The sequence below is a fragment of the Phoenix dactylifera genome, chromosome 14 (assembly GCF_051530095.1).
Source record: "Phoenix dactylifera cultivar Ajwa chromosome 14, Ajwa_hap1_PhDact_Kaust_v1.1, whole genome shotgun sequence".
NCBI classification, from domain to species: Eukaryota; Viridiplantae; Streptophyta; class Magnoliopsida; order Arecales; family Arecaceae; genus Phoenix; species Phoenix dactylifera.
The window spans coordinates 24,180,637-24,192,661 of NC_143203.1; the positions used below are offsets into that span (position 1 = coordinate 24,180,637).

The window sequence follows — 12,025 nt, forward strand, 5'->3', positions numbered from 1 at the left end:
AGGACATGCAGATTAAGCGTATGTCTCCATTAGTCATTTACAATAATAGGGCTGCCTTTGGTATCTCCTTCCATGTTATCTACATCAACTATTAGCAAAGCAAAGTTGATTGGTTTAGGGTATCCTTACACTGTGTTAGTCAATGATGATAAGTCCAAGTAGTGAATATGCTGGTACTCTGTGTGTGTGTGTTTTAAGGCACTTGAAGTTGCTGGAACATCATTCCATTGGGCAAATTGATCTCATTCTGCAAACTTTCATCTCTGAAAAAAAGTTGTTTATGCTCGACAAAAACTAGTTATAGTGGTCGGTGGTCACGAACCGCTTTTTGTCGGACAGACGTCACTATCATAACGGTTGTTAACTTGTTTAAAATGATGTCCCATTCTCAAGAAGATATTTCTAATGATAACGAAAAGGACAATGAGATGAGATATTCTTGTTAGCTCAAGAATAATTGATTTTCCATCATGGGTTTATGGAATCACGCTATAACTAACAGTTATGAGCATATGCATGTCACCATGATAACTATGGTCTTTTAATGGAGAAAGGTTGGCAATGGAAAAATGAAGATGATGATGACATGCAATATATGGTAGCCCCTACTCCTGAATTTCTGCAAGATCAACTTTGATGGTCAATCCTGGATGGTGGCACGAGGAGAAGTGCAGGTTTTATTATTCGGGACGCGTCTGCTAGGATTGTGGCGGTTGGGGGCAGTCAGTTATTTGACACTTCGATTCCGAGTGCGGAGCTGAGGGCTGCTTGGGCGGACCTTTGTCATGCCTGGTGCGTGTTACAAGCTAGGTTCATCATCCTGGAGAGTGACTTAGCCACCGTTACTCATTGGATCCGAGGGGTCCAAGGGGTAACGGCTGTGACCACCCATTACTCCGGAACATTTGGATATGATGAGGGATAGAGGGGTATTTCAGGCCAAACATGTATACCGCGAAGCCAATGGAGCTACGGATTGAGAGGCTGCTTATGTAGCCTGTTACTTTGGCAGTACCCTGTGGACTGGAGATGGAGAGGTGCTTCTGGCACTCCGAGATATTTTATTTTTTAACGGATGTATCATACTCGTTAGGTATGCCCCTTTCGTCTTAGGAGGGGGAAAAAAAACACAAACAAACAAGAAACATGTTGCATCCGTGCATGAATTAGTGCACATGCGCACGTATACCCTCACAAAAGGACATCCATCCTTATCACAGAATCTGAATTTTTAGAAAAATAGTATACATTCGATGTTCCCTTAAATAACCCAGAACTAGAGTACGCATCAAAGCGGGTTGACCGCGCTGGACCTGAATCAAAAGACCCATTTTCTACAATCGTATCCGTCGGACACTGGTCCTCTATTATCATCGACCGTTATGTGGACACTCCATCCAGAGGGGTCATTGATCGAACGGTCCTGATTCATTCGTGTCTCCCTCACGGTCGCCGTGGAGTAGCTTAAAAACCCTAAAAAAGGGCTGCCAGCGCTTCCGCCTTCCTCGCTCCGGTACTTCCCTCGGCCGTCTTTGTCCGCCGCTAGGGTTTCCTCACGGTGCGTCTCCAAGCCTCGTCAATTCATTCCGTTCTCTATTTCTGAACTCATCTTCCTATCTAAATATCGAGTTGGTCCGATTTCCCGTTTTCTTGGAGAATAGTACGTTTGCTGAAGCTCCTTTGATCACGAAATGCTTAAAGATTCATGGGTTTCGGTAGATATATTTTATCCGATGACTTGTTAGGGTTTCATGGCATGTTGGTTCCGAATGCTTGTCGGATTTGAATCCAGCCGCTCTCTCTGATCTTTTGATATTGTCGTTCATCTTGTTGGCTTAGATCGGTTCTTGATGAGACCCACTCGAGTTTAGATCCTGTTATGGTTAGGTGGATTGCTTATGGATGGCGGCTCCATTTTTATGTTACTTAAATATCTGTATAATAATATTATGGTCTTGTATTTTTTTTTTTTTTTGATGAAGATTCAGCCCTACTTTTTGAGGTATTCCTTAAAGCTTGTGAAACTTTTGGTGATGCGTATGTTGTAAGTTATCAAGTGTTATGGAAGTTGTTTCTGATGATATTTTTTTTTTCTTCTTTTAGATAGTCTCATTTAGCAAGATTTTGATGGATGCTAGGATGTTTTTTGTCTTTTTCTTTGATGGAACTCTCTTGCTCATGAACTTATATAAGTGAGACCAGAGTTCACGTCGACCTTTTATTGCCGGAGAAGTGTTTTCCATTTGGTCTTGGTTAATAGTCAAATATGAGGATGGGTGATATATGCTACGTTGAATGTTGGTGGGAGATCTCCATCTTTATTCAGTTCCTCGTTGTTTCATCAAACATGTGATTATATAATGCATCCATTTCATTCCAAATTTTGCAAATTATCGTGCTTAGACTGATATCTGACTGGTGTTATGTTACTAATCTTAAATATGTTATTATTTTCCAGACATATGGGTTTTTGCCTTACTATCTTCCTTCTAACTTGCACTTGTTGTATATTTGTGGGTTGTAGTTCTGCACATGTACTGAGGCTTCGTTTCATAATGATTGAACATTTGCCTAATCTTAATGTGCAAGAACAATATGGGGATCCGCTTTGCAGAATTAACAAGTCATGTTTTTGCTGCCTGTAAAGACCCAACATTATTCAATTTCAAAGAATATTTCTATGATGTAACTATTATACCATAATTCTGGCAGATGCTGCCCATGGTTTTTGATTCCCACCCATGGTTTCATGGAAACGTCGGGATGATGAACTTTGACCCGTGTTATCAGTTTTGTTTTTGAAAGTTCTCATTGCAAATTCGTTTTATTTTTGAAAATTCTCATTGCAAATTCGTTTTATTTTTGAATGTTCTCATTGCAATTTCTGTTGCTTGGTTCCTGCATTCTGATTGCTTGTTTTTATTGATTGTCTTTAGGAAAAAGTGGTGAAGTATCCTGAAGGCAAAAAAGAATGGTTCTGAAGTATGTGACATCATCCTGATGCATGGATTTTCCCACTTTTTTTCTTTTGTTATTTACATTATGACAAATGACTGGCCCTTTCCCATGAATATGTCCTGGGCCCTTTTCTTCCCCCTTTTGTGTTAATTTTGTCGTATTTTCATAGTTCTAGTAATTGTTCAATTTTAAAAACCTACATTTTTGTTTTGGAAGTCTCATGTTATGTCATTCTTTCTACATACCTCAAGTTATTAGGTTTTTCCCCCTAACATTGTTCAAGGGTGCTGGAATACTAACTTTCAAAGAATGTGCTTGAACTGCAGGACAGAACTTTGTCGTTTTAGTGGTGCTAAGATATACCCTGGAAAGGGCATTAGATTTGTTCGATCTGACTCCCAGGTAAGACTATTCAGATTTTGTAATATAAAAGAGCTATGATATCAAAACACAATTATTTATCATTTTGTGTTGACACCAATGGATATGTTTACTTTTAGGTCTTTCTTTTTGCCAACTCAAAATGCAAGCGCTACTTCCACAACCGTCTGAAGCCTGCGAAGCTTACCTGGACAGCTATGTATAGGAAGCAACACAAGAAGGTACTTTCATCACTTGATCTTTTTACATTTTGCCTAGCATAAATCCCCCTGAAAAAGTTGATCCTAGGCATGGGTTAGCCATGTCCATTTTACACGCTCAAAAATTTTCCAGCACTCATAGCGATCCTTCATGTTATATATATTGATTTGACACTTTTATTGACCACTTCAAGCTGAGTTCTGTAGAAGTAAATATGACTACTTAAGCAGATGATATAGAATTTCATAATTTAGGATAAACAACTCTGCTTGTGCATTAGTTAAAAGTTTTGGATAAATTGTTAGTTTAAATTAGGAAATGTTAACTTCTTGAGGAAAGAGTTGGTTTTGATTCGCCTGTTGCATTATAAGCATCTGAGGCAAGAGTATGGGGAGCTACTTATACTCTTGCTGCCTTTTGTTGGCACATACATGTCACTTAAGAGGGGCATCCCAATGCACCAGGCTCCCACCATTCCAAAGTTTGGGGAGGGTCAAATTTGCGCAGCCTTACCCCTGTGTACGAAGAGGTTGTTTTTATGTGTGAAACCTAGTTCATAATGGAGCAGCTTTACTGTGGCATCAATGTCCGTCCTCTACATACATATTGCCTAAGTCTTATAAAATTCTACTATATGATTGATTATTTGCCCAAAATATGGTAGTGATGGTAGTTTGCATTAAAGTAATTAATTTTAAAGTTTCTGCTTGCCTGGTTTCTTGAATTAAGTAAATGTCAACCCACAACTTGTCAGATGCTGAAATTGTTTGCAGTCCTTTATGACATGTTGTGGTACTTTCTTTTTTTCCATGGTCATACTCAACATGCATGACAACAGATGCATCATGAAAGGACATATAAGACAGGAGTAGTGATATAAAAATGCTAAGTGGAATCAAACGTTAATCTTATTTTAGTCAAAAGAAAACTCTACTAGCAAAGGTTGTTTTTGGATTGGCAGAGATAGGGAAGGCGAGTTTGAAAACTGATTCTCTTCATGTCTACTGTAGTCTATGCTGAGATATAGTTAAAAGATACTGAGTCATAGTATATTGATTTTGCATTATTTTATGTTAAGAAGGATTTCCATGTTCCCCTAGGCGCGATTTAAAACTGACTAGAATAATGGATTTCACATTATCAAAGGGCTGAAATTGTTTTAGGATCTGACTAAATAATTATGGATAAAGCACATTTCTAATTTTCTATGTTAGCAGTCTAAGTCAAGTCCATGACCAATGGACCATGTTCCACATCTCAGCACCGAAGCAGTATTTTTTTCGTTTTAAAAAAGAAAAGAGAAGCCAGTAAAGTCTGAAATTATGTTCTGCGAGTAGTTCATTAAAACTGTAACCTTTTTCTTTATTTGAAAAAAATAACTAATGCCTTTCCTATTCTTTTGAAACATTGCACTCATACCTATTAATGGAAGCCTTCTCTGTTTTTCTCCAAAATAAAGAAAAGAGATAAAAAAAGACTTGTACTTGAGACAAACTCAATTAGGAGTGAGTCATATAGTCCAGGAAACTAAAATTTCTCTCTTTGGTCTTTCCCAAGAAATAGCCGTTCATCAACTAAAGATGGTCAGCCAAATAAAAGCTTCTACTAGTGTCTAGCCCCTTAATCATTTCATAAGTGGGCCCCATAAATTTGTTTTCTCGTTTAACTTAAAAAACTGAGAGTAGCATAGAAAGGACCGTCGAATGATCTGATGACATTTCTTGATCAATTAACCTTTGAACATTGGCAATAGACCCCATAAAAATATATAATATTTTTTAAAAATCGAACCCTTTATTATACCGAAAATAAACCAATATATGAGTCAAAAGATAGTCTTCCTGCTGTGAGAACTTCTTTCCTCTTCTTGCCTATGTTATATGATTTCCTAACTTGGCTGCTGTAAGGTGATAACCCTGACAGCCTAAGAAGCCAGGTTGGTGCCTGGATTGTACCAGTCCCTCTCTGTCACTGTTGCTGTCGCTGGTGCTAAATTTAGACACTAAAGTATACAGCATTGAGAGCCAAATGAATAGAAAGGGTGTTCATTGCCAACTATGTCAAAATTTTCATATAATTTGTCTGCGACGTCATCTTTGGGCTGGCTAGAGTTACGTTTCATTTCAAAAGTTTCTCATCAGCTGCATTTTCAGTATAAGTTTTAAAAATTTTCTTGTTATTCAATGAAAAAAGTTGCTTGCATGCATGTTTGACCTAGAGTTGTATAAGCTGTTTCTTCAATAACTTTTAAAATAGCTATCAGTATTGTAGAAATAGGTTCATACCATATAATAGTGTAAGTACGTAGATACTAATAGGATCTTTTCGGGTGACGACATTAAATGCTAGGTGGTGTCTGAGTTGTTGTTGTCCAGGTGGCCATAGAGAATATCAGGTAGCTGCCTTTATTAACCTTGCCTGGGAGGGTGTCATGGTTCTCCCTAGCACTTGAGCAAATTGAGTAGGTGTGCTCCTCACCTGTCACAGAAACTGTATAGCATGCCTTCTGCAACTGAACCTAGAATGGACACCTTTGTTTGATAAATAATATTCCTTCCAGATAAAGGTGGGCCTGGAACACACAGTATGCATGGTTTTTTTCCTTATTTTGTTAAAACGTTACTCATGAGGATGGGAAACACTCTTTTTAACTTGAGTTCGCATCATGTATATCAACATACAATATTCAATATAGTATTGCTGCTGCTGCTGTTTTGATAAGCCGCATGATTGACAAAATGTGTTTAGGTGTGCTAAAGACAAAAATTGTTCGCCTGGTTGTGGCTGCAGGACATTCATGCTGAAACTATCAAAAAGAAACGCCGTGCCACAAAGAAGCCATATTCAAGATCAATTGTTGGTGCTACCCTGGAAGTTATACAGAAGAGGAGAACTGAGAAATCCGAGCTTCGCGATGCTGCCAGAGAAGCAGCTCTTCGGTATAGTTCTACCCAACTGGTTGCTCTGTCCAACTGGTTGTTTGTATTAGAGCACTTTTAATTGATCGAAGTTTGTTTAAGCATTGGGATCAGTATGTTGGCAATATTTCCTAGAAGATATAACTTGATGCATGTTGGCTATATATCTGTAGTTTAGCACTTGCACGTTATTCTAGCATGAAAATGACACTAGGTTTGCCGTTTGCAGTGAGATCAAGGAGCGTATAAAGAAGACCAAGGACGAAAAGAAAGCTAAGAGGGCAGAGCTGATGACAAAAACCCAGAAGACCCAGACAAAGGGCAGTAGCGTGGCTAGAGCTCCTAAAGGCCCAAAGCTTGGTGGTGGTGGTGGTGGGAAGCGATGAACATCTTTGCTTGTTTCTCCAATTTTTGCTTTTTCAGTTGTATTTTGCAAAACCAAGTCTATTACTTGATTTTTCTTATCAATCACATGGTTGAGACACACTGCTTTGTTGTGATTTCGTTGCTTACTATTTTGGTTCCTACTGGTGATTTTTCTTCCTAGTAGCAGGAGCTAGCTGAGCTGTCAGGGTTTGATGAGGGCTTTTGGCTGTTTATATCGCTTTTATTTCTTTCAGAATTTACGGTGCTGAGTTGAGGAACATCTTGGGTGCAGTTTATGGATGACCACAGGCTGCTTATTTGGACAGGAGAGCTGATTCTAAATTGAACTCGAGTGCTGCCAAACAATGCATCAAACTTGGGCAAATCTGGGTTGGATATTTACGCTTCTGAGGGTTGCAGTTTATTACTCTTGTTCCATAAATCTGAAATCTTAATTGTTTGACAGAGGCAGAAGTTCCCTGTTCTATACATTCCAGAGTCTTGTTGATTTTACAGTCTAATATGATTTAAACGGCGCTAGCTGCTAACCTGCTTCATTTCAAGGCTAAACAAACTGCAGATAGCTAAGATGGTGAATGTTACTACTTCCCGTGGGCGTCGGTAGTGGGTTAATATGATACTTGTACTTTTTCCTCAAGAATGTTCGAAGGATAAAAGCATGACTTTGACAGGATTCAAACAGTCCGCGCATATTGATTTGAGAGATTTCGTAGTTGAGAAGTATGGTGCAGGATTTCCATTCAGGAAAGCGAGGACTGGATTGGTTTTGGGTTTGGTTCAGTTTTTGGGTACTTTGCAACCTAGATCCTCCATTTGTAGAATTCATCAGGTAATGGATTATAAATTTGTTATTAAGTGATTGAAGTGTATAAGCCTTTCTTGTTTAGACATTATAGCACTTGCGCTGGAGCAGAATCATAGGTGATTTTTGCCGGAATTGCCATCCAATAATTTATAAGAATTGCTCGTAAAGAAAAATAGTTGATGAATAAGAGTAGAAAGTTGAGCATGAATATATGGTGGTACAATTATAGATTTTTATGTTTTATCAAATAGCTTCAACCTACGTAGAAATCTCATTTAAAATTGTAGAAATTCTAATATATAGAGTAAATAAGATAACAGGAAAAAGCTTAAGAAAGCCATGGTAACAGTCTGATGAAACATCCATCAAATAGTGGTAAGTGATTACCAGACAAGGCTTATCTACTGATAGAAAGTTTGTCCGGATGGATTAAGCCGAAAATTTTATGAAGGGATTCTGTTACATGGGCCCACATGCGAGATGAAAATCTTTTTGCTTTGTGTAATGGCACTTTTGATTTGGTGGCTATGGATGAATTATGCCACCTCAGTGCCAGTTGGACTAGATAGTGTTCCCACCAAGTGTGTCCAGACAGGGGGCATACGGTCCCCAACATTTAATCGACGCCCGCACGTTTCAAATCTGGATCAAGTTGGTGGAAGTAAAGCTCTGTACCAACATTTAAATGAGTATAAGACTCAAAATGATCGGGGCCTTGACCTGTTTTTAAGTCTAGAAAATAAGATGGCGCTTTTTGATGGAAAAGAAATTAGATGGCGCTTGAGCCTTGACCTGTTAACTGGATGAACGAGCTTGTGCCTAATACTTCAGCTGTTCATGAATTATGGATACGTGGCTTTCATTTGCATCGCAGCCTTCTCTCCTTGGAAGCAGGCAAGGTGGAAGATACAGTGTCCGTGTGGATCTTCTCTTATGCTGTTCGAAAGCAGACTCCCTCATAGTTGTTGCCTGTAGATGACGAACCCCTGGCACGGATTTTGAAATGGCAACTAAAGGGAAGATAAGAGGGGACTCCTACACTATCTCAAGAAAAAAAAGAAAAAAGTGGGTATATCCATCTAACTTGTATCTCTTGTATTCTTCTTCTTTCTCCTTCTTCCATTGTTATATATTGATTTATCTGGATGTATGTATTGCATTGTTGGATGACTAATTTGCTCTATCTTATAACTTCTATACCTCTCTTCTTTCTCCTTCTTTTATTACTGGATATCGATTTATATGGATGTATATATTGGATCGCTAGATGACTAATTTTGTAAGTACGTATCAACCGGCCGTAGATCTTGTACTGATGAATATCATCTTTTGAAGACTGTATCGATACCACTAGATATGTGTATTGGATCAGTGAATGATAAATTTGTTATATATATATCAACTATCCATAAAGTGTATACCGGTGAACATCATGTTTTGGAAAGTATACATCGATATCACCTGAGCTTTAAGTGTTCGATGATGTTAAGTTTGTATCAGTTGGCCGAGGACTGTATATCTATAAATATCATATATTTTTTTTGAAATACAATAGAAGGATAAAAGAAAAAAATACTGAAGGAGGAGAACAAGAGGGATCGTGGGATGAACAGACTCGCAGTTTTTTTTTTTTTTTAATTGTCCAAAATAACAGAGACGGAATTCTGTTAGTAAGAGGAGCTTCCTTCTTGATTTCAATTTACCGTGCTAGAAGCAAGGTAGCACTTTAGCAAAAAAAAAAAAAAAAAAAAAAAAAAAAAAAAAAAAAAAAAAAAAAAAAAAAAAAAAGAGCACGGTAGCAGGAAAAGAACCTCACCGGTAAACCTGTTCGTGGATGACCGCACCGATAAGCCTCATCCCTCCAACCCGCGCTTCAGATCCAACCAGCTGTTCGAACGGTATGGGTGGGTGGTTCTATATACACCCCCCCTATTGCTCAGGACACCCCCCAAAAATTAAAAAAAAATTAAATACTCTCTACACCCCCCCATTTGCTAAGGACACCCCTAAAAAATTAAAAATTTCTAAATTACCCCCCACCCTCCCCACCCCCTCACCTAAATTGCTCTCTACACCCCCCAAACCCCCCCCACCCCGCTCTTCCCCTCCAAAACACCCGCCGGCTTCTCCCTTCCGCCCAAAAAACCTCGCCTCAAGCACCTCGCCGGCGGCCAAACCCCCTCCGTCTCCCTTTGAACTGTTCCGCCCAAAGCACCTCGCCAACGCCCAAAACCCCCCCGTTCCCCCTTCTCCCTCTCGTCGCCGGCATTCTCCCGATCTCCGACCACCTCGCCGGCTTCTCCCGGAACCACCTCCCCGGCCATCTCCCGAGCAACGAGCACCTCGCCGACGCCTCCACGACCACCTCGAGGTAGCTCCCCCTCCCCCCCCCCCCCCCCCCCCCCCCCCGCCTCCCCAAATCGTTCGGCACTGGTTTCGGCCCCATGGGGCCGACCCAATGTATCTTGGTCCCCATGGGGCCGAATCCAAATTTTTTTTTTTTTTTCTGTTGCTAGACTAAGGATTATTTTTATTCCCAAATTTTAGCCTAGATCACGTCCTTAGGATGAATTGGATACCCAACATCAAGGACAAGTTTTTCATTACTAGATTAGATAGTAATTTGAGAAGTAGGGATAATTTAGAATCATTATCATATAGCATTAACATGGTGCATCCAAATATGATGATCTTGTTACCTTCATCGATGTCATTCTTGATCTTGGAATGATTATCTCATATCAAATGCTCTATCAAATAATAAAACCACAACATTAGTTAACGAACAAAAACTAAAAACAAAAACTAAGAACTGCGGCATAGTTTTAGGTAAAGTCTATTATTGAGTTATGTCTTGAGTTTACGAGTCGTATACTTTTGAATTATCATTTATGTATGCAATTGAAATAACATTGAATTATTTATCACAAAACCCAATCATGTAGATTCCAAGAAGTAACTTGTTTCTTTTTTGGCTTGTTTTATCATTTATCATTTATGTATGCAATTGAATTATTTTCTTTGATATAGCCTAACATTGAATTTCTATATTTTCAGACATGGATCCCGGTCCCTCCAGAGTTAGACCTACGGCGTCAGCTAGGAGACGTCGTGCTAGGATTGCTTCCCGAGCCTGCTCATATGCCATCGCCCTCTCCTGAGTCAGAGCATGATGATATGCCCGCTAGGGGCGAAGACGATGAGTCCGTTGGACCATGTCCAGGAGGTCCAGACGATGAGTCCGTTGGACCATCGCCCTCTCACAACCTAACGTAATTCTGGGTTTCTTAGAAATGGTACCTGCATCGGATGATTTGATTACAACAACAAAACCATTTCGCCTCCCAGCTTCACGACACCAATTACACAAGTCCTCTCTACTCTTGAAGATCTATACATTAAACAATTTATGTAAGTACACAGTTGTAAAAATAGCTCGCTAAACTAATACAAAATTGCACAATACATTATAATACCTCGTAAGTTGTAAATTCGCTTGTGTAATCCAGTACAAATTCTGATCCAATTATACTCGATTCGGTTGTAGCATAGCCCTACATATAAAATAATTTATCACCAAGAATTAATGAATCAGAGGATCTGTTCGGCACAAAATTCAGCACGGCACGCGATTTGGCACCAGAAGCCTTCTGTTCGGCTGCACAGTGCCGAACAGAAGGCTTCTGTTCGGCTGCACAGAGCCGGACAGAACCCTTCTGTTCGGCTGCACAGTGCCGGACAGAAGCCTTCTGTTCGGCACTGTGCAGCCGAACAGAAGGCTTCTGTTCGGTTGAGGGTTGCCGAACAGAAGGCTTCTGTTCGGCACTGTTCAGCCGAACAGAAGCCTTTTGTTCGGCGATCCAGTGCCGAACGGAGCACGAACCGTGGAAAAAAAAAAAATTTCGAAACAAGGTGGAACACGTACCTTTGCGGCCGATTCTTCGTCCCAAATCACTAGTTGCTTGTCCATGCTTCGAATGGGACTTAAATCTCCTTCAAAGATCGCCTAAACGATGTAAATGGATCGAGGGGTTTAAGGGGGGTTTGAGGGGTGTTTTTTTTTTTCTTTTCAAAACGAAACGGAGGAGGAGGAAGGGGGGTGTACTGAAAAAATTTCAAGGGCAATATGGTAATTACACTAAAGGTTAGTTTGGGTATTTTTTTTTTGGTTTTTGGGGGGTGTCCTTAGCAATAGGGGGGGTGTATACACCCCCCTATTGCTAAGGACACCCCCCAAAAACCAAAAAAAAAAATACCCAAACTAACCTTTAGTGTAATTACCATATTGCCCTTGAAATTTTCTCAGTACACCCCCCCTTCCTCCTCACTGCCGCCTCCTCCTCCTCCTCCTCCGCCTCACTGCCGCCTCCTCCCC

At 39.9% G+C, this 12,025-nt stretch overlaps 1 protein-coding gene across 1 annotated transcript; it reads left to right on the forward strand.

The window, feature by feature from the left end:
* The first annotated feature begins 1,445 nt into the window (after nt 1–1,445).
* On the forward strand, nt 1,446–6,958 carry LOC103705887 (large ribosomal subunit protein eL24-like). Its single transcript, XM_008789772.5, has 6 exons — nt 1,446–1,558; nt 2,937–2,982; nt 3,285–3,360; nt 3,459–3,560; nt 6,331–6,479; nt 6,688–6,958. The coding sequence occupies exons 2-6, from the start codon at nt 2,972–2,974 to the stop codon at nt 6,842–6,844; spliced, it is 495 nt and encodes a 164-aa protein (XP_008787994.3). The 5' UTR covers nt 1,446–1,558; nt 2,937–2,971; the 3' UTR covers nt 6,845–6,958.
* Nucleotides 6,959–12,025: the final 5,067 nt, after the last annotated feature.